The 26,523-nt window shown below is 43.4% G+C and overlaps 1 protein-coding gene across 6 annotated transcripts in view; it reads right to left on the reverse strand.

Moving 5' to 3' along the window:
- Fhad1 (forkhead associated phosphopeptide binding domain 1) overlaps nucleotides 1-26,523 on the reverse strand; it is a 162,386-nt gene that overhangs the window by 114,343 nt on the left and 21,520 nt on the right. For 5 of the 6 annotated variants that reach the window (XR_015452701.1, XM_087215112.1, XM_087215111.1 and 2 more), the window contains exons 2-3: nucleotides 24,996-25,102; nucleotides 6,588-6,794 (exon numbers count right to left, since the gene is read on the reverse strand). Coding sequence is in view for 4 of the 6 variants with exons in the window: in XM_087215111.1 (XP_087071237.1) it covers nucleotides 6,588-6,794; nucleotides 24,996-25,102 (314 nt within the window). In the remaining 2 variants the exon portion in view is untranslated. Of the gene's footprint in view, nucleotides 1-6,587; nucleotides 6,795-24,995; nucleotides 25,103-26,523 lie in introns of those variants that run through there. The other variant, XM_087215114.1, reaches the window with a different exon arrangement.

The following is a 26,523-nucleotide window of genomic DNA, read 5'->3' on the forward strand; positions in this document are numbered from 1 at the left end:
TCTGGGATCTTGACTATTATATGTCTAGATGTAGATTTTTTTTGGATCATGGCTAGTTGGAGTTCTATATGCCTCACTTATCTGTATGTCCAGTTCTCTACCTCTGTCCGGGAAGTTTTCCACTATTACTTCTGTGAACAGTTTTTTATGTCAATTTTGTTTTCTCCTGGACTCCTATCAGTCTTATGTTATTCTTCTTTGCATCGTCTAGCAGTTGTTGGATTGATTTCTTGTGGTCCCTTACTATTTTGAAGAAATCTCTATTTTCATGGTCTCTAACCACGATCCTGTCTTCTATATCTGATATTCTATCTTCAGATTCCCTTAGTCTGCTGTGGATACTTTCAGTGGAGTTTTTGATCTCCTGAATATCTGTTTGAATCTGTTTCATGGATTCCATTTCTTTCTTATGTTGGGCGATCATGGTTTCCATTTCTTTCTTATGCTGGGTTTTCATGGCTTCCAGCATGTTTCTGAGCTCATCTACTTTTTTTTATCTGTTTCCATTCTAGATCCTCTAATCATGTCTTTCACTTTGCTCACCATCTCTGTGGATATCTGGGAGATTATTTCTGCTTTGAATTTTTCTAGAGCCTCATTCATCTGTTTTGTTACTTCCTGTGCTATCAGTTCAGGGTATCCAGGTGGTTGGTTATGGGACTTTTCCATCTCATTTCCCCCAGAATTTACCCTTGGTGGGGTGGAAGTCTGAGTTTGTGCCTTGCTTAAATGTCTTCTCATTTTTGTTTTTGGTACTGTCCTTGGTTTAACTCCTGGGTTGATAGTTTGAAATTGCTTATTGTAGGTATCTTTGTTGGTTGTAATTAGAACCATCATGGAATGATTGCTTCTCAGAGGTGTCTTCCAGATATAGCTGGTCTTTAAGTTTTGAGTCTCTAATGACTCTAAGGCTATCTCATTTTCCTTATACTAGGAAGGTTCATTGACTAGATCAATACCAACACCTTAGCCCAAGTGATACAATCAGCAACACCATTGCATCAAGTACATCTTTGAAAATGACATTTTGTGGTAGTTATTAATCTATCACCTTTAGCTGTGTGAATTAAATCAAGATCAAGGACCAATCCAACATATAGCGAATAAACTCTTCAATATAACAACTTTATCCTTTGGGATGGGGAGTTAGAAGGGGTTGGGGAGGGAGGGATAGATGGAAAGAAGGATAGGGGAAGGTTAGCAGTGTGGTCAGAGGACACAGGTGAGAAGGAAAAGGAGAATAATAGGAAAATAAAGAAGAACTCTGAATGAGGACCAAAACAGGGACAAAAAGGGAAAATGAACAATGTGGGAGAGCAAGAGAGACAGTGTAAGAGAGAGAGAGAGAAAGGAAAGAGAAAAGAAAGAAGAAAAGAAAAGAAAAAAAGGAGATAAACAAATATTTGCAAAGAGTAGGGAAAAAATTAAAGATAAGAGGAGCAAAAGAAAAGAGAAAAAAACCAAAATAATAAAACTAATTTTGGGAATAAAAAATAAATAATAATAAAATAAATAAATAAATAAATAAATAAAATAAAAAATAATAAATAAAAAATAAAAAGGGCTTCTTTCAGGGTATGTCTCTGCTGTCAAAATAGACAACGTGGGTTGCAGTGTGCAGATATAAATCAATGAGTCTCAGCAAGCTAGTCCCAGACCCATGAGATTCAGGCAGATTTTTGGCTGCAAGTCCCAAGTTGAGCTCCCTGTCCTCCTGTAGGGTTGAACTCTGCAGAGTTGTATTGCAGGTTCCAGCTGCCCTTCCCCGAAGATAGTCCCGGTCCTGATGGGAGGTGAAGATGACTCCAACTCACCCATTACAGTGGTCTGCTGGTCCGGTGGTCTGCTGGTCCGGTGTCCTCTGTGTCGTCTTTGTAGTGTGGAACCAGGTGGCTGTACAGAGGAGCGAGGTGGGGGGTGGGGTGTCCAGTGGATTGCTGCCAGGACGCGGGCTGATTCGGTGCATTCCGTGATCGGGGCGTTGCTAAGGCGCCCGCAGACCTGCCTGTCTGCAGCGGGCATTCGGCGCCTTCCGCGCGACTCCGCTTCTGTCTTACTCATGAAATGGAGGAGAACTATCCACCAATGTTCAGGTTGGAAGCTCATGTGTTTGTCAGTTGCTGCCACAAGCCTCCTACCTTAGGGATCCAAGTGTTCAGAGAAAACCAATGAAAGCAACTGGTGAGAATCAAAGGCTCTATGGGGCTTGCAGAGAGGATGGTATATTTTGTTGTCTGTGGAGAGGGTGTCACACACGTTTTGTGTCAGTAAACTTTATCCATGCCTGCTTTACTTTTTCCGAGCACTATGTAAGCACCCAGCACTGTGCCTGGCATACACTGCAGGTGTTCATCGGCAGAACCACACTGAAGATGGGCAAACAGTAAGTGCAAAGGCTTCAGCTATGCAGGGGCTGGGGCAGGGAAGACACCATGAATCCGGGGCAGCTTGAGAGAACAGAAAATGAGGAAGTGCTACAAAACAAAGCAAAAACACACAGTGCTGGGGGCCCTATCGGAGGGACTCAATCACACTCCAGAAGCTCGCAGTAGTCAAGGCTGAGACACCTTGAGCAACATAATAAATGACAAAGAGGTGGATTAAAGCCCACAGTGTAAAACAAATATATGAGAATCCATGCCAACATAAATCCATGCTGGAGTACATGGATTCCTGGGGGAGAAGGCTCTTCCTTACAGAAGAAGGGGGCTGTGCCCTCCAGAAGTGGAGGCCTCCCTCAGGCTGCTTCTAAAAAGAAAGTATGGAAAGGAGAAGAAGTAACTTTAGGACAGAGAACCCCAGAAAACAGCACCCTACCCTAGTAACGAACTGAACGTCACCAGGGCAGTCATGGAGATTCTCAGTGCTGCCTCCTGTGTGCTGGGACAATAAGGGCGCTTCACGCCTGTCATGTGCTTTCTGAAAGCTATGACCCCAGTGTGATCAAGGAGAAACATCAGCCAGATCCAGGTTGGGGGACATCTCCAGGACCCCAGGCAGGACTCCTCAGGACTGTCCAGTGGTGAGAATCAAGGAAAGATTGGGAAGCTGTCACCAAGCAAGGAGACAAGGAGACGAGGTGACTGAGTGCAGTGTGGGCCCTGGGTTGGTGTGGACCCTGCAGCAATCAGCATAATGTGTCAAGGTTGAGTGTGTGTGTGTGTGTGTGTGTGTGTGTGTGTGTGTGTGTGTTGGGAATTGAACTGTGGTCACGCAGATGTAAACTTGGGGGGAAATCTCAAGGGGGAGTCTACAGAACTCTGTGCTATCATTACAAGTTTTCTATTAGTCCACAATTACGCCGAAATTTAAAAAGGGTTATACAAAAAAGGAGGTGTCAGCGAAAATAGCACAAAATCCATACACTGCTAAGGATGTAGCTTCCTCATGGGGGGTCCTCTGAGTCCACCCGCGCCCGTTTCCTCTGATTCACTCCATGCTCCTCTTATAACTGCACGTGGTTGAAGGGACACAGAAGGAGGAAGTTGAGGAAGGGAGGGGACGCCTTGGCCCTGACACAGGGTAGACGATAAATGCAGACATCACAGAGAGCAGCCAGCAGAGGGCGCTATTCGTTGTGACAGAGAACGGCTTTCCTCACTTGACTGCTCCCAGGCCATCTCCATAATGGGGTAATAATTCTAAGTCCCACCCAAAAAAGATAAATTACGGTCAGCATTTTCAGTTTGAGAAATCAAGACAACATATTGCTTAACCCACAAGTGCCGAGCTATGTATTATTTTTAAGTTCTAGAGCTTAAAGAAGTGGGTCCCTCTGAGCTGCTTCAGAAAAGCCATCAACCTGGACTCTGGCGGTGGGAAAAAGGACCTCCCACTACACCAGTCCCATTTTATCTCCCTGCCTTTGTAAATCTTCTAAATTTTTTCCTTTTCAGTTCTAATTTGCTACCTGATCAGTCCATTAAATAAAAAAGAGACTCTATTGAGAAAAATCCCTGGATTTTTGCAAATAGTATTCTTTTCCTCAGACCCTAGCCACTTCCCCTGCCAGGTTTATGGGAAGGTTCCATGAAGGTGGGAGACAGCACCTTCCCAGGGATGGATGACTAAGCCCCAGGTCTGGGTGGAGAACCAGCCACTCTGCTTCCGGTGAGGCTGCAGGGAACTTTTCCAATGCAGATGTGGACTATCGATTATTTTCATTTCCATCCTCCAACCCATCCTTCATCCTAGAAGGAAGTTCAGTTGGGTGTATGAATGGTTCTTATTCCCATGAACTTTTTTCTCCTTACAGTACATCCATTTTCCCATCTTCTAAATTTCTATGAGGAACATCCTTTCTTCCCACAATTCTGAGTCTCTGTAACTGGTCAGGCTGATCCCCTCCACCCCAGGGGAAGGAGTGACCCAGTCCTGGCCAATCAGAGCCACATGCCTCTAGCCCCAGTGATTGGTTCATGGATAGTCACATGACCCAAGCCAAATCAATGAAGACACTTGCTCTTTTTCCAGAGCTGCCAAGAGTAGAGGGTGTTGGGCTGCTTGTGGACACCTGGCTATAGGTGATCCGAGTATCTTCCTGAGATTATGAAGCTAACAATGATGAAAGAGACAGATTCCTGACCATCATTTGAGCACCTGGATCCAGCCAGGCCTGAAGTTGACCCCTCTAGCTTTTCAGTTTTTTGTTTTGCTTAGACTAGTTTGAGTTGGGGTTCTTAAATTTGCTAACAAAATTTGCTGGACAATATGTTTATTGAAACATTAGCACAGACATCATCATGTACTCAGAACAAAAGATATAATACAAGTTCTGATATGCTCAAATAAAACACACCAGGATCTAGTCATGTAGTACATTTTCCTTTAACTTATAAAAGTAAAGCAGCAACCCAGAGAAGACATGATTTAAGACCAAGGACCCAGTCATAAACAGGCGGTAAAACATTAAACAGAGAAACTCAGAGAAACAAACAGTTCTCTAGCTACAGCTGATTTCAGAGTACAAACCCCATATTTCTGCTTCAGAAATGACTATATCAGGGAAAACATTCCAAAGTTCTTAAATGAAAACTTTCCAATTAAAGAAACATAAAATTTATAATATAAATTATATGTCTCTGCTGTGTGCATTATATATTAGCAACTAGTATATTTATCACACATGTCAGCATAATTCTATTATTGCTATATATACAAATGCATATACATGTATATGTATATTTAGAGTGACATATTCTCAAGCTTTGTTTTAAAGAGAAAATGACAAGATCATTCAAAACCTATTTTTCTGTTAACTAAGTTAACTATTAATCAGCACAGTTCCTGACAGACAGTAGTAGCTCACAATGCCTCAGTTCTTTCTGCTCTCCTAGGCCCTAAAATGGACTAAAATGAGACGCAGTACAGCTGAGTGTTACAGGTAGAGAGCAGTAAACTTCTGTAGCAAGCCTCCAAGTAAATAGATTTGCCTTTGTGTGCCACAGGATCTCTGTCTACTGAGACTTCTCTTGGATCAGGAAAGCAAACACAGGCAATACTAAAATGAATGGGCACAGTGTGTTCCAATAAAACTTTATTTAAAAAGACAAATGATGGCCTAGAATTGGTCTGTGGGCTGCAGTTTTCCCACCTTTGGTCCCTGTAGCCTGTGGGGTCACCGAGGGCCACTCCTCTGGTGAGCATTGTCAGAGCTACCTATGGGCCTCCATCCCCAGGATTCTGGCCACAGCCTTGTCCCAGGAAGGACTACAAGCCCTGAAGGGCGGCCATGCAGTGTTGGTGGAGGGCAGTGAGGCATATGTACCATCTCCCTGGGTCATGGATGACAGGTGTCACTTTTACATTTGCCGTGAGTGAGGCACCGCATTGAGTTTTACAATTATAATGAACTTCAAGACAAGCCCATGGGGCCATCATCGCTGTCACTGCCCCACTGTGTTGACGAAAAAGCCCAAGTTCTGAGGGCTCCTACACCTTGCTCAGGAGCACCCAGGCTAAATGGGTGGCAGTGCAGGAACCTGATGTCCCTAACCACCCTCAAACTGCCTTCCCACACATGCTCCTTGTGACTGAAATTAAGTGGGCAAGTTTTACGTTATGCTTCATTAAACTGAGACTGTATTTAGGCTGGGATACCCAGCACATTTCTGACCTAGGCATAATGATAGGTCTCCTGTGCTGAGTAAGCACCTACTGGACACCGAGTCTCTCCTAATGCCATGCACCATGGAGACGGAGACTCAGACATGCAGAGAGCCCTGCCCTGCTTGCAGAGCTGGCAAGCAGCAGAGTGCTGATCCACCTAGAAAGGAAGCATCCACCTCTGTTCTCCAAGCACGCACCCTCTTGCCACTGCCTCTCCTCTGCAGCTGCCATTTGGGGCTGGGCCCTTGGCAACGGGTGAATGTACCTCAAGAAAGTGCCCAGAAGGGGGCGCCATGACTCTCTCCTCCCCAAGAGTCCAAGGACAGCCATCTAGTTTCCAAGGTGGCATCTTGTTGCTGCCACAATGTGCAGAGTGGAATTGCACAGTGACCCCCTGGGATGAGCCCTACACTTCCACTGCATGGGAGGCGACACTTCCTGGCACCTCGTGTCCCCTGACTGCAGTGGTCCCGGCTCACCTGGGGTGGGTTTTCGATGACCAGCTCATAGGTCAGCCCAGCAGACCCAAACCTCAGGATGTCCCCAGATATCAGCTTCACAGCCACATTCTGAATGTGGCACTCATTGACAAATGTGCCGGTGCGGGAATTGAAGTCTTGGAGAATAAAGTTGCCCTCGGCCTCATTGTACTCAATAAGCGCGTGGTGGTTGTCGATGTCTGCAGACTGAAATAGAGAAGGGTGGTCAAGGCCATGAACACAACAATCACATGGCCCCTGATACTTACTAGTGCTCACTGGGTGCAAAGCATTACCTGTGTCACTTCGCTGGATCATTACCACAGCCCTCATTTTAAAAGGAGGATGCTAAGGATCAGAGAGGCTAAGGGATTTGCCCAAAGCCACACAGCTAGTACATGATGGAGCTGAGAAATGTTCTCTGTCCGACTCCAGACCTGGGCACAGGCACCCGAGTTGTTGGGTGGAGAGTCAGGTGACATAAAGGCTAAGGTAACTCAAGCAAATGTGTGGCTAAGAGTTGGTCATTTTCTTTTTCCTCAACCCTGCACACTTATGAGCATGGCAGTCCTCTCTGGTGGGGCAGGAAACAGAAATGACAGACACAACCCTCAAAGGCCAGTCTCCAGTGACAACTGTCAGCCTCCTGCAAGGAAAACGCCACCTTCTTGGTATACGGTACCCAGGTTAAAACAGGTGTTTTAATTCATTCGTTCTTCTGTTCATTATTTTAAAATTGTGTTTCTTATTCAGGAAATGAGAAATAGAGAGAAGCAATAAAAGGACATGAAAATAACTTATAATCTCATTCCCCAGAGTCAGCTGCTGGACTATTGTGGTCCATATGCTTCCAGGTTTGTTCCCTAAGGTGACATTCTTTTACATTTAAAAAAAAATTGTACTATATATAAATAGTTCTAACTATTTTATAAAAATGTGTTAATATACAATGAAGAATTTCCTATGCTATTACTTCTATCGCTTCTTAAAAACTACTCAAAATTAAACAAAGATGTTGTATTTTTCAACAGGGGGCCTGGTGTGACCAAGGTCCACAAATGAAAGGGGTTCCAGACAGTGTGTCTGTGATTTTGTTGTTTTACTTTTTTGGGGTGAGGTCTCACTATATAGTTCAGGCTGGCCTTAAACTCACTATGTAGCCTAACCTGGCCTTGAACTCATGTGATCCTCCTGCCTCAGCCTCCCTAGTGCTGGGATTATAGGTGTGCACCCCCACATCCAGCTGAGTGTGTCTATGACTGACAGTGGGTGACAGGAGCTCCACCGTGATTTCTCTTTAATAAGAAGATGGAGCAAAGTTGAGGCCACATCCCCACCCCCTAGACACAGGGGCCTCAGGGATGGAAAAGAAAAGAGATCTAAGGGCCCTGAAGGATGGAAGGACATGTCGCAACTGCTGGTTGGAAGTCATCCTGAAGTAATTTTTCTTTTTGAGATAGGGTCTCACTATGTTATCTAGGCTGACCACGAATTACTGGCCTTAAGCAAATCCTCCTGCCTCAGCCTCCTGAGTAGCTGGGATCACAGATGTGCATTACCACTGTGCCTGGGTAAGTCTTTTGTCTCTTAAGGGTGCAACCTACAATATATCCATGGCAGCCTGAGACTTTGTAATTATTTTCTAAGTTTATCTTCTCAGAGTGTCCTATTCAGGTTTCATAAAAAGGACCATACACGTAGAAATCTAAAATCTCATTGTATATTGATAATAGAATATATTAATATACAAACAGTAACAATATAATTAAACATTACATGGGAGAAACTTTTCTAACTGTTTCATTGGATTGCTTCCTTTCATTCTCACAACAATCCAGAGAGAATTCTCCATTTTGTAGATGAGGCACACAGAATGATGACTTTTGTGAAGTCACCAGCTTGACAACCCTGGCTCATGCCCAGGTCTTCCTGATTAAAATATCTGTGCTCTTACCCACTTTGCAAGTTTCCACTGAGCACTCGGCCCTCCAAACATGAAACCACCAAAGAAAGATTAATTGTCTAAATTAACTGCAGGCAAAGCAGACTTCAGAACAAGAAGAGCTTTGGGGGACATGGAGAAGCACTACAAAGTGATAAAGAGGTCAATCCTCAAAAAAAGACATAATAAGACTTAACATATATGCACCTAACAACAGAGTGCCAAACTACAAAAGGCAAAACCCAACAGAACTGGAAGGAATAGAACCCCAGGTCCACTCTTATGTCTTAGACATTCGCATTCCTCTGTCAGTAATGGATGGATCCAGTGGGCAGGAATTAGTAAGGGCACAGATGACTGTATAGCACCACTGATAAGCTGGATCCAAATGATGTTTATAGATTATTTAATCCAACAATAACAAAATATACATTCTTCTCAAGCTCACATGGTACTCTCATTCACCAAAATAAATCACATTCTGGGCCATAAAACACACTGCAACAAATTTAAACCAACAGAAATGCTGCCAAGTCTGCTCTGAGACCACAATGGAATTAAACTAGAAATTAGTAACAGAAAGATTGCCAGAAAATCCCACGATATTTGCACATTAAACAACACACTTTCAAATAATATATCAGTCAAAGAATTCTCAAGAGAAGTTAAAAATAATTGTGACAAATGACAATAAATATTATAATTTATCAAAATTTGTAGGATGCAGTGAAAGTTGCTCTTAAAAGGAAATGTATAGCATTGAATCCATAGATAACAAAAGAAAAAAGATCTAAAATAAACTTTCACTGTAGGAAAGTAGATAAAGAAAAGCAATATAAGCCTAACACAAGCAGAATAACAAATAATTAGAGCAAAACTAAAAGACACTGAAAACAGAAAAAAAATTGCAGAGAACAATCAAATGGTTCTAGTTTGGATCTTGAATGTTGCTTGAAGGCCCCTGTGTTAAAGGCTTGGTTGCCAGCCTGGGGTGCTTTTGGCAGGTGGGGCCTCCTTGGAGGAAGATGGGTCACTGGGGATGTAGCCTCAAAGGGAACATTGGGGTCCCAGGCCTCACTCTTTCTCTGTTTCTTCTTCCTGTCCACCATGAAGTGAGCAGCTTCCTCCATCACATACTCGAGGTCATAATTCCTATGTCACCGCAGCCCAAGCCACAGGCCAAGTGATATAGATTGAAATCTCTGAAACCATGAGCCAAAATAAACCTTTCCACTTTAAGTTAATTATCTTAGGTATTTTGTCACAGTCACTGAAAGATGAATAACACAGAAACCAAAAAGGGATTCTTTGGGAAGATCAATAAAATAGATCTCTAGCAGTCTAAGCAAGAAAAAAGAGAGGAGACACAAATAATTATAAGCAGGCAGGAAAGAGGCCATCACCATTGGTCTCATGGACATTAAAGGGATAACAAAGGAGTATTATGAACAACTTTCTATCCACAGATTAATATGTTAGATGAAGTAGTCCAATTCCCTAAAAAACATAATCTACCAAAACTCGTATAAAGAGAGATGGATGATACAAAGGGGCTCATATCTATTAAAGAATTTGAATCAATACTTGATAACCTTCCAATACAGAAGGTACCAATCTCAGATGGGTTTACTGGTGAATTCTATCAAACATTTGAGAAAGAAATGATACCAGCTCTCTACAATCTTTTCTAGAATACTCCCTAACTCAGTGAGGTGAACATCACCCTAATACCAAGGCTAGAGAGAAAGAAAACTAGAAATCAATGGTCTCTCATGAATACAGATGCAGAATTTTCAACAAAATATTAGCAAACTGAATCCAACAATGTACAAAAAGAATTAATTTAGGGCTGGGGATTTAGCTCAGTGGTTTCGCCGCCTGCTGCGCAAGTGCAAGGACCCAAGTTCGATCCCCAGTACCAAAAAAGAAGAAAAAAAAAGAATATATCAAGAATTAATTTAAATTACCTATCTTAGTACTTTCTCAATGCTGGGACAAAATACCTGACAACTCCAAGTTAAGGGAGGATAGGTTTATTTTAGCTTGTAGAGGTTTCAGTCCAGTTGCCTGGCTCCAAGGCAGGATAATATGGCAGAGGAGAAACAGTGCATGTCAGGGTAGGCAGTAAGCAGCAGCCTCCCTTCTGCTTTCTTTTTTATTGTACCCAGGCTACAAGCCTATTGGGTGGTGCCACCCACACCCAGCGTGGGCCTTCCCATTATCTACACCCAAAACTATGCTAGAGCCATCAGTAGACAATTCAGTTATCACACCCATAATCCACTATCACACACTCATGATCCAGCCACCTCCCAAAAGCCCCATCTATGAGAACATGAGGCTTTGGGGAGACATCTAACTGGGACAGAGTGTGGTACCACATAGCCCTAACCCAGGAAATGACCAAAATTCAAAATTCTAAGGATGGTGGCTATTGAATGTGTATTGCTTTTACACTACCATAAAGTAAAAAATAAAACCATCCAGAGTTGGAAGTCACCTGTATGAAATGAATGAACATGAGCTGTGGACTGTAGTTAGCAATAATATATTCATATTGATTCACCAATTGTAGCAAATGTACCATAGCAGTGCAAGATGTTAACAACAGGCACACTTGGTGGGGTGAGATGTGTGAGAACTCTGTGTTTTACTTGCTCCATTTTCTGTAAACCTACAACTTTTTACAAAATAAATTCTACTTTAAAAAACTTTTTTAAGGGCTAGGGATTTAGCTCAGTGGTTCCGCTGCCTGCCTCACAAGTGGAAGGTCCCAAGTTCTATCCCTGGTACAAAAAACACCCCACAAAACTTTTTTTAAAATTAGCTTTTTGGGAAATGCTACCCACATCATCTTCATCTCTGTTCCTATTGGTAATATTTTTTTGTGCCCTACGAATCCCTGGTAACACAATAAAGAGACAAATTCTGTGTGGTGCATTTGGTTTTCTCTTCCCAGGCCCTATTACTTTTGGATTCTCAAAAGCTGTTGAGCATGGATTAAGATATCAGAGAAAGTAGGAAGGTTCAGAAGAGTCCACCAAACAGGACCAGGCATTGCACATATTAGACCAAGAGCCGGTGTCCAAGGCCTGCCTGGCACTGCCATCCATCTTGTGATCCCACAGCTGCACAAACAAAATCTGCAGCAGCTGGGCTATTCATACAGCCAAGTGCACAAGCCCCACAGGATGAGCTGCCCCACTATGTAGAAAACCCTTGCTCCATTTCAGTGCTTATTAGCTGCTGACATGCTTTGGAAGCTTCCTGTGGACTGGGCCCACTTTGTGCTCACTCCCTCATTGAATCTGCACACAGCCCTTTACAGCAGGTTCTTTTATTATCCTCGTCCTACAGACAAAGAAGCTGAGACTTAAAGGGTGAAGGGAGCAGCCAGCATTACTCTGATATCAAAAGCAGACAAAGACATTATAAGAAAATGACATTCCCATATATCTCATGAATACTGATGTAAAGCTTGCCCGCCTCATTCTTTCCTTCCTTTGTTACTTCCTTCCTCCCTACCTCCCTCTCTTCCTTCTTTCCCTCCTTCCTTTTCCCCTCCTCCCTTGCTCCTTCTCTGCCTTCCTTATTTTCTCCCTTCCTTCCTCCCTTCCTTTCAAGACAGGGTCTTGCTTTGTTGTCCAGATTGGTTTTGGACTCCTGGTATCAAATGATCATCTTCTCCTCCTCCTCTTCCTTCCCCTTCCTCTTGCTCTTCCTCTTCTTTTTTTTGGTACTGAGGATTGAACTCAGGGACTCACACATGCCAGGCAAGCACTCAACTGAACTGCATCCACAGTCCTTTTTAATTTTTTATTTTGAGACAGGGTCTCACTAAGTTGCCCAGGCTGGTCTCAAACTTGTGATCCTTCTGCCTCAGCCTCCTGAGTAGCCTGCATTACACACAGTGCACCACTGTACCTCAAGTGATCTTGTTTCAGTCTCCTGAGTATTTGGGACTACAAGCATATATCACCATGCCCAGCTTATTGATACAAAAATCTTTAACAAAATATTAGCAAATAGAACCCAACAGCTCATTAAAAATGTTACATACCATTACCAAGTAGGATTTATTGCTGCAATGCAAGGATGGTTCAACATAGGAAAATCAATCAAGGTAATCTACCACATTAACAGAATGAAAGAAAACTCCCACATGCTCATCTCAATTGATGCAAAAAAAGTATTTGACAAAATTCAACACTTTTTCATGATAAAATACCCAAACTAGGAATAGACAGAAACTACCTCAATCCAATAAATGCTGTATAGGGAAAGCCCACAGATAATATCATACACAATGGCAAAAGACTGAAAACTTCCCCTCTAAGGCCCAAAACAAAAGGATATCCACTTTTGTCACTTTCATTCAATACAGAGCTGGAAATCCTGACCAGAGCAATTAGGCAGGAGAAAGAAATAAAAGACATTCAAGTTGGAAAAGAGGAAATAAAATTATCTCTGTTCTTAGACAACCTGACCTTATATGTGCCTAAGGATTCCATAGAAAACCCTGTTAGAACTAATAAATCAATTTGGCAAAGTTTCAGGGTACAAAAATCAATACACAAAATCACTGGAATTTCTATACCCCTGTAATAAACAATCCAAAAAAGGAAATTAAGAAAACAATTCCATTTACAATAGCATCACAAATAATAAAATACAACTGGAGATTTAGCTCAATGGTGCCGCCATCTGCCTGGCAAGTGCAAGATCCCGAGTTCAATCCCCAGTACAAAAAAAATAAAAAGAATAAAATATTAGGAATAAACTTAACCAAATAGGCAAAGGAGTTGTACATTGAAAACTACAAAATGTTGCTGAAAAGAAATTTAGAAAAAAAGGAAAAAATATAGCTTGACCCTTACTGTACCCCATAAACAATATTTAGTTCAGAATGGACTACAGTCCTCAATGTAAGAGCTAGAAGTCTAAAATTCTTCAGAGGAAATTAAGACATTGGATTTGACAATCATTTCTTGGACATGACATCAAAAGCACAGGCAACAAAGGTAAAAATAAATGGGGCTATGTCAAAATTAAAAATTTCTGTGCATCAAAGGACTGAACATAGTGAAAAGGCAGCGAAATAAGAGATAATATTTATTAAACACATATCCAAAAAGGATTAATATCTATAATATATAAAGAATTCCTACAACTCAACAACAAAAACAACCTGATAAAATTGTGCAAAAGACTTATACAGGTATTTCTCCAAAGAGGACAGACAAATGGCCAATGATATATGAAAAGATGCTCAAGATCACTGATCATAAGGGAAATGCACATGAAAGATGCAGTGATATACCACCTCAGACACATTTGAGTGGCCACTATTAAAACAAGTAAGTGTTAGCAAGGATGTGGAGAAATTTGCACTCTTGTGCTGTGCTGGTGGAATTTTAAACAATGATGCAGCCACTGTGGAAAACAGTATGGTGGTTCCTCAAAAAGCTTAAAAACAGAATTACTGTATGGTCAACCAATTCCAAAAGAATCAAAAGCAGGATTAGAAGAGATATTTGTCCACCCATGCTCATAACAGCACTATTCACAACAACCAAAAGGCAGAGGCCACCCAAGCATCCATCATGGCTGAATGGATAAACAAAATGTGGTCTAGACATGCAGTGGAGGAAGGAATTCTGACACACAGGACAGCATGGAGGATCCCGTGCCAAGTGAAATAAGCCAGCCATAAATCACACTGCCTGAGTCTACTCACACGCAGTATCCACAGCATCCACCCTAGGCAGAAAGAAAGCAGAAAGGTGGTCGCTGGTGGCAGGGGCAGGACACAGGAGCCGGCACAGGGGAGTTAGTGTCTCATGGATCCAGTTTCAGTTTGGCAAGTTGAAAATGTTCTGGAGATTGGTTGCATGATAATGTGAGTATGCTTAACATAACTGAACGGTACACTTAAAAGTGGCTAAGATGGCAATTTCATATTATGTCTACTTTAGCAGAATTAAAAAGAAATTTGAAGAGACTCAGCAGAAGTCAAGATGCTGGCTCATGGCAATGTTGGGATTTGAACCAAAGCTAATTGCAAACTCCGTGTCCTTCATGTGCCCTGTGCTTTGAGCTTTCTGGAGTAGAGAGTGATTTAGTAATGACAGGAGGGAGTGGAGCTGGATACAGAGAACAAATGCATTTTACATCTTCAGTATCTTAAATATCTTAGAAAAGTATATAGTGAGTCTGTGCAATACGAAGACTTTGAAACATCCATTATCAATGTACATCCTCTCTGAGCACTGTGGGCAGAGGACACCTGCCTGAGCCACAGATGCTGTTGCCAGACCTCACAATGCACCTGGAAGCTTCTATGAGGTCATTCTCCAACCTTGAGTCTCTAGAACTCAGAAGCCAAGCCTGAAACTGAGAGCCTCCCTCAGCTGTTTCATCCTCCCTCCTCCCCTTCCGACTCCAGCTGCTCAGTCTTTGGTCTTTCTCTGCCTCGCTCCTGCCACCTCCACCTTGATGCTCTCCTTCTTGCCCGAGCCAGTTCAGGTCCGGGGTTTCCCCAGCCACCAGGTACCTGGGCAGTGCTGCCTCTCATTCTACTCATTGATGCCCTCCCCAGGCCTTTCTCTGTCCCTCCTCCTGCACCCTCTGGACCAGGAGGTGGCCTGCATGGAGTCTCCATGGCCCTGGACTTCTGGTTTCTGGCTGGGTTTGTCTGCTGGGAGATGAGAGGTTGGACGAGGAGAAGCACAGGGTTTGTTCCCTGCTCCCTCACTGAGTCAGTTCCAAGTGTTGCACAATTAAGTCGTGTCCCCTGGAAGTACCCATTTATTAAATCACTTCACACCCCAAGTGTGCCCTCTGCTTCCTGCCAGGACCTAGACTTCCCAGGCACGGAGACTCCCAGATATGACCTATGAGTAGAGACCTCCCCTTCCTGTAGCCCCCAGGGCTCAGCAGTTCCTACCTGTCCCTCTCCTAGCCCTGCTCTGGCTCCTGCTCAGCAGCCACCTCTTCAGTGTCTCCAGTGTCCCTTTGATTGGTGGTACCTTCCTTCCATCCAGCCAGGGAACCTGCTCTCCATCATGCTGTCCTAAAAATGCCTTCCTGTCCCCATCCTGTGCCTTTATTGTCAAGCTGCCTCGAGAGTATTCCTGGACTCCTTGGGGCTCTCAGCCTCCTGGCCTCTATGTAGCATCTGGAATGGACAGAGGGGCCTGTGGCTGGGTGGCCAAGGGGTTAGGGAGGCAGGAGAGGGTGGGGGTCATGAGGTTGCTTTCAAGGTGGTAGCCTGGGCTCCTACCTCTGGGAGACCTTGGGCAAGTGACCCAATCTCTTGGTACCTCAGTTTCCTCATCTGTAAATGCGTATGATAACAGAACTATGAGTTAGTAGGGAAGACTGAAGGAGACAGCACATAGAAAAGCTCTTAGAGAAATAGTTGGATGGACACAGTGGCTGGAAATGTTCACTATCATGAGCCACAGGCCCAGCCTGGACTTAGAAAGCTTTGAGTTCAAGTCTCGCCTCTGCCTCTTTCCAGCTTGCAGCCCTGGGCTTGTTCCTGTTTCCCGTGCTGCCAAAATGAGCTCCATGAGTTGTTCGGTTATCACAGAAATGACTGAAGACACGGCTCAGCAGCACTTTCAGGGTGTGGGACATCATTTCTGAAACTACTCAATGTGTGTTTTGCTATATTTCTTTTCACATTTGGTGCTTGGCCATCCCATCCCACAGGTCATGGCCTCAGGAAAGGGACATTAAGCAGTGACCATGGAAAAGGATTTTTCAAAAGAACAAGAATGTGGGGCAGATTGTGCATCTGTGGTCTTAAAACAGGGAGACTGAAAACGAAAAAATGGAAACAAAGTCTTTGTAAATAGGGAGGGGTGAAGGGGTTGAAGGGAGGGCAGGGGATTGGGGGGAAAAATAAGATCCAAGATAGATTATGTCAAGGTACAAATTTCCAGTGATGTATGTCATTATATTGTATGCCTAAAATGTACCAATAAAAGTAATTAAACAAAACAAAACAAAACAAAACAGGGAGACTGCCCTGGACCATCTGAGGGGGCTACACTACTCACATGAACCCTCAGAAACAAAGAACTCTGGCCCAGATGGACAGATGGGTCACAGGGGAGGGAGGTGAGAGAGACTGGAAGCAGCTAAAGCTGCTGCTGGAAGCCAGGCCTTTGCTGCTGGCTGTGAAGATGAAGGAGGCCACCCTGACTTTGGCCTTGGGTGACCTGGAGCAGAGGAGACTTCTGTTCTACAGAATGATGAGATAATAAGTTTTTGCTGTTTTCAATATAAAACAATACAGTAAGTGAAATTCGCTCTCATATTTACCACCTGCCAGGTCTCACCCTAAGCCCTTTGCAGCAGCTGAGCCTCAGGACATGACAACACGGTTACTGCCACTGTCCCTGTCATGCGCACACAGAAAGTGCCATGGAGGATGGAACACTGCTTGCCAGGACCCCAGGCCCAGCAGGGCAGAGCCAGGCTCCCCACAGGCCATCCAAGCTACACACTTGACTCAGCTGCTCTGCTGCTCCCAGCCCGTGGTCCTGTCCCAATGTCCTCTCCCAAAATAACAGACAGTCTACTCCCCGCTCCAGTGCCTTTGGAGGAGGCTCCATGTTCCATACTAGCTCCTAGCCTCACATCCGGCATGGCATCTGCTCCCACCCCGCTATGCCAGGCTTCTCTGTAGAGAGGCAGCTAAGCTTGGTCAGCTCTGAGGACCTGTCCCTGGCACCCCAGACACGACTCTGTGTCCAGGAGCACAGACAGCCTCACTGTGGACAGCGAGGGGCAACCGGACATGTTTCCTCTTTCCCCCACCTCCACGTGTTCCCCTAATGCAGGTCAGGAGAAAATCCATTTCAAAATCCATTTCACTTCACCATGTTTCTGTTAATCCTCACTGAGGATTCCAGAGCCTGGAATTGCCCTGGCTTAGTCAGCTCTGTTATTATCTCGATGAGCTCACAAGGAATTTCAGATTCCCTGGTTTCAGATGCTCCCAGTGTTCTTTCTGGAGAAGCTCTGAGTCAGACAGCCCCCGGTCTGCAACCCATGTCTTGCCAGCCCCAGCCAGCTGTGTGATTTGGGGCTAGTTAACCTTTCCAAGCCCCATTCCACCCCTCTGCACCAGGCTCACAGTGATGATAGTAGTTCCCACTCCACAGGGCTGATACAGCTCTGTAATTCATGTATAGAATATGAGGTATGATAAAAAATATGGTGAATACATAGATTTTTATAAAAAGTGTATTATAGTAAAAGAGACACATTGCATTAATCCCCTCTCAAAATGGCCCCCATGCTTTGAACATACATCTCAACATTCTTGCCACTTTCTGAAGCAGTTCTAGAAGTATTCCTTCCTAAGTGACTTTAATTACTATCATGGCTGCTTTGATGTCTGGAATTGATTCAAAATGTTTACCTCTTGTGGTTATTTTGGCTTTGGGGAAGAGCCAGAACTCACGCGGTGCCAGATCTGGTGAATAAAGTGGATGAGGACCACTGTAATGTTTTTACATGTCCGCCTTTCTGTTGGATGGCACTGGGCAGCAGCATTCTCAATATTTATCATCATACCTCATATAGACAGTCACCAAATGCATTTAACGGAATAGTGTTTAGCTTTAAAAGGGAAGGAAATTCTGACACATACTACAATCTGAGGATGCTATCAGGTGAACTGAAATGAGCAGTCACAAAAAGACAAATACTATGTGACTCAACTTCTACGAACTACCTACAGCAGCAAATTCATAGAGCCAGACAGTGTTCAGCATGTCAGAAAGACAGATGGTGGCTGCTGGGCTGTTGGAGAAAGTGAACCTAGCTCTTTAATGGGCAAAGAGTTTCAGTTTAAAAGATGAAGAGTTCTGCGGGAGGATAGTGGTGATGGCTGCACAAAAATGTGAACATACTTAATGCCACTGAATCATACCCTTACAGTGGGCTGGGATGGTGACCCTCATGTTGTTGATATTTTACTGCAATACAGACAGAAGGAAGGGAAGGAGGAAGAGGAGGGAGGAAGAGGAGGGGCAGGAGGAAGGAGAAGGGAAAGGAAGGGGTTCACTCCTAATAAGAAAGTGCAAATGAAAACAACAGTATGGGTACCAGATCTTCTCTCTGGGGTGAGCACAGAACTGGGTGGATGCACAGCTGAGGACGGGGTGGTGCTGCTGCTGTCAGGAGACGTGACCTGGGGCCCTTCCCCAGGGGTTATTTGCTGGCACTGTGACAGTGAATGGGAACCAGCCCTGGATACAGCAGGTGGCCCTGCAGGTCTGAGAAATGGGGCAGTGAGAGGCAACGGGAACGGCATTAATGACAGTGACAACGCTGCCCAGGAAGGATGGGTGCCAGGCATGGAGAGGGATGGGACTCCCAGGGCGGGATGCGCTGTGGGTTTGCTGTGTGCTCTGATCCCCCCTGAGAGGAGGCTGACAGGTGGGACAGGACGCTCCTTGTGAGGAGGAGGCCGCCAGCAGGACAGTGTCCACAGTGGCAGAGATGCAAGCAGGAACATCTCTTCCCTGCTTCCCTGAAGTGTTGGGTGTTGGCTCTCCTCCGTTTCCATCCTCCTAGCCGGCACTGCGCTGCCTCAGGCTGCCCTACAGTGCAGTCTTAAGGGGACCCCTAAAACCCCCAGTGTGGGGTGAGGTGAAGCCATGGGGAGGTGGTCAGCAGCCCCTTCTTTAGCCTTCATTTCTTTTTCTATCAAAACAAAGTTTATTGGAATAGTACACAGAAAGGAAAAAGGACAAACAGGTGCTCCTCCAGCATCAGAGGAGAGGAAGCCCAGGAGATGGAGAAGCAGTGGGAAGGGAGGGTTGGTGCAATGCAGCCCTAGTTCTGTCCCCATGGGGAACCCCTGGTAACCAGGGAGCAGATCCCTGGGTGTCCCCCAGACTCACTGCACCAGGACGACTGGAGTGCCCATGAGAAAGTCAAGAGTCCCTGGTGGGCAGCATTTCCTCATTCTGGGGGAACGAGCCCCTTCTCAGCAGAGCTTACCCAAAAGCCATGCCTCTGCTGGGCACAGGGTGTGGGCATGCAGTTCCAGCTACTGGGACACTGAGCAGGTGGGGGACTTAGCCCGGAGTCTGAGACCAGCCTGGCAACACAGCCAGACCCCATCTTTGAATAAATCAATGCACAAATGCTACCTCCAACTATAAAAATTACAGTTCAGAATCCACACAAAATTCTGCAAACAACAACTTACATGGTTTAGCTTTGAACTGAACAGAGCAAATGGCCCTGACTTTCCAGCTGTGCCAGGTCGGGGAGGGTGGCTCCGAGCCAGCTCCTGATTTCCACTCTGCACAGAGCAGCTGAGGGCTTATTTCACAATTTGGGGCTCCCCTTGCTGAAAAGCTTTCAGTACTTCCTTCTTTCTTCAGATAAAGACTAGAATCCTCATTGTAGCACAAAGGGATCCTGCTGCCTCTTAGCTTCCCCCTTCCCACTCTTACTTTCAGACACACCTTTTTTTGCAGTCCCTTGGGCTCACCATATGTTCTTCTACCCCAGGGACTTTACACATTTAGTTCCTTCCCCTTTTGTCTAGTTAAGCCCTCTCCATTCTCCATATTCCTTTCCTTTAGAGCCCTGGTGTTGGGCTTTAACCATACCTGCCCCTCTGGGATCCTGGCCCTCTATCTCCCTCTCCTAGTAGCTTCCCACTTGCAGGGACCATGCTTGATTCCACCCATCGCTTTCTTAGTACTGAGGCTCAGGAAAATGCTAGTAGAGTGAATGAGTGATGATAGTAGCAAATACTAGGCTGGCCAAAGCAGGCTTCCTATTGTTGATGGGGAAACCAAACTCTTGTGGGCTACAGAACAAAAGTCTGAAGGGTGAACCCCACCATAATCAATTTTGATTGTCCCCAAGTTATAGGATTACAAGTGACTTATTTTCTTTCTTCCTTTATCAGCAAATGTAAATGATGTTAAGATGTCATGATATCAACATATGAGCCTTGCCAACAAATATAAAGTTTTAGACACAGATCCCTATTCTTTAGGATTTTACCTGGGCAAATAACACAAGTGACCCTTTTTTATTTGTTAAGTGTAACTGGTAGGTAATTCCAAGGTTTTTGCTTGTTTATTTTGGCTTCTGAACTTTATAGTGGAATCATTTTCAGTGGCACAAATAGCACAAACAATCAATGGCTTGTTGGTGGCCGGTAGCTAATCAAGCATGATTTTGAGGTTAATTAGAAAGGCCCAATGAGCTCAGCAGGGGGCAGGTTTCATTTCTTGTCTTATGAAACTGAAAAATGCTGCCACGGATGTAGATTTCAGCATTTCGAAACTGTCCTGGCTCCATTTAAACCATGAGAAGAGGACGTGTCTAAGAGAAGATATAAGATCCCATCGAAAGTCTATTCACAAAGCATTTGGCAACCCCTGGGTCATCCTCTCTTGGGAGCCAGGGGAAGTTCGTGTTTCCAGAAATGCAACTGATTCCTTCATTAATCAAAGTGACCATGGCTGACAGCGATGGCTTCCTTCTTAAAGTGCAAAAGCCATTCAATGGACAGTTGCTTCAAGAAGTGGTGCTGGAACACCTAGAACAATTGACTTCCTTTTAAGCCAAGGAACAGTAAGCAATTATTTTTATACCATAAATGCAACTCAACTTCTGTCTATATAATAATTATCCTTGTTAGTTCTCTTTTCCAAACAGCTTGTTAGCGTCAATGGATACCTGCCTTGAGCTTGTGTACCCCAGAGAATTCCTCTCAGTCTTATCTTCTGAGACCATAATAATGATCACAGTGTCATTTACTTAGCACTGTGTGCCAGGCACTTTACGTGCATTTTCTCATTTAATCCCCACAACAACCCTGAAAGGTAAGTGATTTCCAGATGGAGGAAATGAGCTCAGAGTGATTAAGTAGATTGCTTGAAGTCACAAAGCCAGAAAATGGCCTAAAGAGATGCAAGCCCAGATCTGTCTACCCCAAAAGACTACTTTTAAAAATTATTACAGTTTCCTAACAGCATAGTCAGGTTCAAAACATTCTGTTTCCACCTTGGCCAGACAGGAAGTAAAATTCATCAATCCCTTATTATGGTAAGAAGAAACTGCAATTCTTTTCCTTTGTTTTTCTAGCTTTGTGTGCTGAATATGTTATTTTGTGTCCTTGTAGGGAGACCGTATCATGGATGAGAATCTCCCAGGAGGGTATGTTGAATTATTTTTAAATCTTTTGAATTTCTGATAAACACTCTCAAAAAACTATGACTATGGGGGAGCTTTCTCCATTTGATGAGGAGCATCTCCAAAAGTCCTATAGTTAACATCATATTTAATGGCAGAAGACTGAATGTTTTTCTCCAAAATCAGGAACAAGGTAAACATAAGATTTATACTGCTTTCACTATGCCTTCTCAACAGAGTACTAGAAGTCCTAGCCAATGCACCATTGCATGAAGAGAAAGTTAAAGACATACAGATAAAAAAGAAAACATAAATCTGTTCTTGTTTGCAAAATTTGGTTATTTATATATAAAATCCAAAGAGAGCTACAAAAAGGCTTCTAGAAAGTTTAATTAAGGTTGTAAGTTACCATGTAAGCATATAAAAAACAACTATATTTTATTTCTATATACTGGCAATGAATAGGTGGACACCAACATTAAAAGTATAATACTATTTACCATAGCTAACAAAATAAGAGAAATGTTTAAGTGTAAGTCTAACAAAATATATGAGTCTTGTATGCTGAAAGATACATAACCTCAATGAAAGAAATTAAAGAAGACCTATATAAATGGAAAAACATACCATGTTCATGGATTGGAAGACAAAACAGTAAGATATTAATTCTTCCCACATTGATGTACAGTTTTAAAAACAATTCCTACCCATATCCCAGAAAGATATTTTATAAATATAGACAGAGTTATTCTAAAAAAATGTGGGAAGGTAAAGAAACTAAAATAAATAAAACAATTTTGCAAAAGAAAAATAAAATGGAGGAATCCTTCTATCTAATATATGTCTAGGGCCAGGGATTTAGCTCAGTGGTTCTGGCACCTGCCTCGCAAGCACAAGGTCCCAAGTTTGATCCCTGGTGCCAATATATATATGGTTATGTTAGTTAAGTCTACTTCATAGTAGGAGAAAGATAGAGAGGTAAGTGTAACAACAGAGGACTCAAAAACATACTTGTGTAGGAACATAAGTATGGCCAAATGATTTTTTTTTTGTACTGGGTATCGAACTTGGGACCTTGCGCTTGTGAGGCAGCCAGTGAAACCACTGAGCTAAACCCTCAGCCCTTGGCCAAATGATTTTTGACAAAAGTGCAAAAGCAAAAAGTTTTTGAAAAGTGCCAAAGCAATTCAATGGAGGAATAGTGGTCTTTCCAAGAAATAGTGCTGGAATAACTTGGGTATCTATAGCCATAAAAATGATCCTTGACCTAAACCTCATATTGTTTACAAAATTAACTCAAAGTGCTCCACAGAGTTAACTATAAAACATAAAGTTATAAAACTATTAGAAGAACACATAGGAGAAAATCTTCAGGGCCAAGGACTTGGTGAAGTGTTCACAGATAGGACATCAAATGCATCACCCAGAGAAAAAAGTGATAAACTAGACTGTAAGGCAACCTAGTAAAATATCACCCAAAATTAAAGCTTGTGTTCTGTGACAGACTCAGTTAAGAAGATGAAGACAAGCTACAGACTGGGAGAAAATATTTGCAAGTCATATATCTGACAAAGAGCTCAGATCTATAATATATAAGGAATTCTCAAGACTCAATAGTTTGTTTTTTTGTTTGTTTGGTACTGGGGATCGAACTCAGGACCTTGCACTTGCGAGGCAGGTGTAGTGCCACTGAGCTAAATCCCTGGTCCAAGACTCAATAGTAAAAGACTCAAAACTCTGACTAAAATATGGGCCTGAGACAAGAAAAGACTTCAGCAAAGAGGATATGCAAAAAGGCAAAAAGCACAAGAACAGTTGTTCAACATCATTAGCCATTAGGGAAATGCAAATTAAAACCTGGATAAAACAGTACTACATGCTAACTAGAACACCAACAACACTCACTGCTAGGGAGGATGCAGAGAAACTGTACCCCATACCTTGCTGATGGTAATTTAAGATGGTACAGCCACCATGATGGTAATGGTCTTGGATTTTCTTCAAGCCCACACGTACCATATAATCCAGCCATCACACTCCAGACACTTATCCCAGAGAAATGAAATTTTATATTCAGTCAAAATCCTATATGGAACTATTTATAGCAGATTTACCCATAGTAACCTCAAACTGGAAATAATCAAAATGTCCTTTGATGCGTGATTGGATAAAGAAACATTGGTACATCCATACCATGGAATACTACACAACAATAAAAAGGAATATGCTAACATTCTAAATGGATATCCAGGACTCAGTGAAAGAAAAACAAAACCTCCAATATCAGAAAGGTCATATCCTGGGCCGGGGATTTAGCTCAGTGGTTCCGGTGCCTGCCTCGCAAGCGCAAGGTCTGGCGTTCAATCCCAGGTACAAAAGAAAAAAAATGTCATATGCTGTATGATTTTATTCATGTAACATTTTCAAATGGCAAAATGACAGGATGGAGAATAGGGAGATCTCTGGTGATGGAACAGTACTGTATCTCAATTGCTGCCCATGACACAACACACATGACAAAATGACACAGAACACACACACACACACACACACACACACAAAGAGTGCATCCAAATCAATTTCCTAGTGTTTCTACTGTTATAGTCAGAAAACATATAAGGATTCGGGGAAGCAAATACATATTCTTCTTCTACTATTTTTGGAACTTCTTGTGAATCTGTAATTTTTTCAAAAATCTTTTAAAAATGTTAAAAAGCCTGTTGAGTGAGGTCTAAGCAAAACTTTTTTTCATAGTCAAGAGATTCCACTCACTGCATTTCTCTTTCCACATTAACACTTTAACTCACTTCAGTATTTTAAAAAGAGCAAAGGCACTGTTTTTATTATTCTGTCCTTTCTTCCTAGCTTCTTTGGCTGTCAATGAGCTGAGGCTTTGGACCAAACCACAGCTAAATCCAAAAATGAAATGAAATAGAAAGAAGCTGGGGCTGAGCCCAGGGCTGCACTGCATGGCTCCCAGGACCCAGAAAAATCCTGAGAGGCTTTGAAAAGGGTGAGGGGCCTATTCCATAGAGGTGGTGATCGGCCTCGCTGGTGGGGAGGGGACAAGAGCAGAGGGCAGAGGGCACCTCACACTCTGCGTGGAGCTCCACCTACTGCTTACTAAGGAAAGGCAGTGGTTTTGACAAATGACTGTTGGTAGAACGATAGAAGATGTGGGTGTGGAGTTGTGCTTTGAGAGATTCAGTCCACTTAATACCAGGGCTGCTGGAGGGTGCAGGGCCTGGGGAGGGTGCGGAGCAGCTGGGAAGAGTTCTTACCTGCAAAACCAGGTCAGAATCCTCATGCTTTCCAATCGTGGTGCTTTTATTTAGGACAAAGAAGCCTTCTGTGCTCTTGAGATAGGCTTTCATTCTCTCTGCTTTCCCTAGGCAAGGTTTTCAGAAAAAATTTGGTTAGAAAAATGCAGTCCTCTTAATTATTCAACAATATCAGATTCAGAATGAATGAAATAACCATAGGTTAGGTCCACAGGGAGAGGTCCGCAGAGATAGGAGGGGGCAGGTTAGCTTGACAGCGATCACAATGACAAGTTGTTACTTTGTAAGTCTATGTTTTCTAACAGTGATCTCTTGCATAAAAGAGCTTGGATCTGATCACCAAACTTCTTAAATGACTCAGGGAACAAACAAAACTAGAACACGCCAACAACAAAGTGAATTCCACTAATGATTGCTGTCCATCTCCCATTGGATGCAGCTGTCAGATATACCCAGTATTCATGTTCAACATTCCTAACCCACCACTCATACTAGCTCTGTGACCTTGGGTGCTTTACTTATTCTCTCTATGTGTCTCAGCTTTCTCATCTATAAAATGGGCTTGTGATGGTTCAATGCATTAATGGTGCCTGACATACAGTGGACACACATTTGTACTTCTATTATTACTGTTTTTAATGTGGGCTTCTAGAACTCCTATCCAAGGAATCCTTCCATATGGTTTAAAGTGCCAAGAGTCAGTCACTGAGATAGCAGGTATTACTTGGTACTTTCTTTTTCAGTGACTGCATTTTTTCATATATTTAGTTAGAATATAAGGGAAGATTTCTAAAGGTACAGTATTAAGATTATAGCTTGGCTATGTGATCAGGACCCTGTACATGTTTTCCCCTAACATTTTATTGTGAAAATGTCAAAGATGCAGACAAATTTAAAGGAGTATGTACCCACAACTAGATTCTGCAGTCAACATTGTGCTGCATTTTCCTTACCACATACCTGTTCATACATCATTTTATACCTTGGTGCATTTCAAAGTAAGTTCTATACATGCTTTTAAAGACAAACTTTAGTGACTCCAAAAGTTCAAAAACATTAACAATAATTTGTCGCACTGAGTTCTGATCAAATCATGTTCAAGTACACATGTGACGGAGTAGCACAGAACACGCCAAATCAGCCCGCGCCCTGGCAGCAATCCACTGGACACCCCCTGCCCTGCTCCTCTGTACAGCCACCTGGTTCCACACTACAAAGATGCAGAGGACACCGAACCACCAGACCACAGAGCTGGGTCCCGCCGCTCCCAGCCCAGAGATAGGGGCTTCTGAACCGCCGTCCCACTGCTCCTGGTCCAGAGGAAGGGGCTTCCTAGCCACCATCCCTCCCGCTGTTCCTAGCCCAGAGGAAAGGGCTTTTGGGCTGTCTTCTGTCCCACTGCTCCCGGCCCAGAGGAAGGGGCTTTTGGGCCACCATCCCTACCGCCACTTCCAGCCCCTGTTCCACCTCTTCCAGCTCAGAGGAGGTGATCCTCATGGGTGCCAATAGCACCCCAACTACCCCTCCC

Source organism: Heterocephalus glaber, unplaced genomic scaffold, assembly GCF_053883595.1.
Source record: "Heterocephalus glaber isolate CG9 unplaced genomic scaffold, H.glaber_assembly_v1.0 deba00001452, whole genome shotgun sequence".
In the NCBI taxonomy this organism is placed as follows: domain Eukaryota; kingdom Metazoa; phylum Chordata; class Mammalia; order Rodentia; family Bathyergidae; genus Heterocephalus; species Heterocephalus glaber.